The sequence below is a fragment of the Phytophthora parasitica genome (assembly GCF_000247585.1).
Source record: "Phytophthora parasitica INRA-310 unplaced genomic scaffold supercont2.656, whole genome shotgun sequence".
Classification (NCBI taxonomy): domain Eukaryota; phylum Oomycota; class Peronosporomycetes; order Peronosporales; family Peronosporaceae; genus Phytophthora; species Phytophthora nicotianae.
This window is the reverse complement of record NW_008649642.1, coordinates 1-1,354: the sequence shown is the minus strand read 5'-3', so window position 1 is coordinate 1,354 and position 1,354 is coordinate 1. Positions and strand designations below refer to the sequence as shown.

Genomic DNA, 1,354 nt, shown 5'->3' with positions numbered 1-1,354 from the left:
CTGCTCTACGAGATCCAGGAGGCGGTCGATCTCGTTCATCGTGTAATTTGTGTTGCCGGAGTTCTTGCCCATCTGTATGCAAACACCAAAGCGTTGATTGACAAGCGATCGAGCAAATTAGAAGCTAGCCACGCAGTCCTCCTACCAGGTGAGCGCCGTGGACAAGAGGCGGGGACGGAGCGCTCGGTGACTGGAGTGCTTGAAGTGAGGCAAAAGCCGAAGTGAGAGCTACCAGCGGAGACGGTTTTGCTCCAACTACAGCCACCACAACCACCAGTTTAACTTGTATCTTGAAAGTAAGCTGTCATCTAGCACCTTCAACGTGGAGCGCGCGAAATCAGCGCGCGAAAAGTTCGAGCCGGTGCCCGGTCGGTTCGAAACTTTTGAATATCACCGTTAGCTATATCCTACCAAGATCCTTGGCGCCAAACCAGCGTCGACCACGGCGCGTCGGCTGTTCACGTCGTTTCCTACACCGCTATTTCAACTGCAAGGAAAAAACGCATTCACATGTCTTTTAGTCAACTTCATTGGATTCATTCACACTTACGTGAATACCTACAGTGTCACCAACTTCTTCTCCACATCCTCCCCCTGTACCTCTCCGTCGCACAATAGAACGCCGTCACACTTCTAATGGATCCTCTTCGTCCTGGATGTTGCTGTGGCGGCATTCACTCAGCTCACAGCGACAGACAAACCAAAGGTCGTCGCCGTAATCCACCGTAACCTCTTCACCGCGAAGGATGTCCTGTGTGGTCACAACAACCACTGTTGTGCGACCACCGTTTGACACCTCAACGAACTCCGTCACTGGCCTGCATGAGTGATTCAGGAACCGCATGAGACCACCCATGTCTTCGGCGTTGATGGCCACGCAAACCGGATACGACGGCTTTTCGGGACGTTGCTTTATCACGAGACGGTAGCCTCCGTTGCGGGGTCGGTCGGCGCGCGACACACTAACGTGCTCCTTCAACCCCAGGTACTGGCCGAGCACCTCACCGGCTTGAATGTCTTCGCCGGCGACAACACATAGGCGGCCGGTGCGGCGATTGCGCCCCAGAAAGACCTTACTTGACTCTTCGAGACCGTTACCACATTTGCCCTCATACGGGCAGCAATTGACATTGCAGAAGACGTGCATGCGCGCGTTGCGGCAGGTGTCAGCTCGGGAGCGGTTCCAGCACCTACATGATTCAGAATGAGGAACCGCAGGAAATACGGTGGCGAGCGGGTTGTACTGCTCGTGTGGTGAAGCGCTTGAGAAATTTGGAGAATGTGAGACGGATGGAAATGGACCAATCAGCTGCGAGGGGTCGCCTACTTCAAGTGCGCAACCAGAACAATCATT

At 54.1% G+C, this 1,354-nt stretch overlaps 1 protein-coding gene across 1 annotated transcript; it reads right to left on the bottom strand.

Annotated features, from left to right (window-relative positions):
- Positions 1–625: 625 nt before the first annotated feature.
- On the bottom strand, positions 626–1,147 carry PPTG_20481 (hypothetical protein; the record flags this gene model as incomplete). Its single annotated transcript, XM_008919286.1, has 1 exon — positions 626–1,147. The coding sequence occupies one exon, from the start codon at positions 1,145–1,147 to the stop codon at positions 626–628; it is 522 nt and encodes a 173-aa protein (XP_008917534.1).
- Between the last annotated feature and the right edge of the window lie 207 nt (positions 1,148–1,354).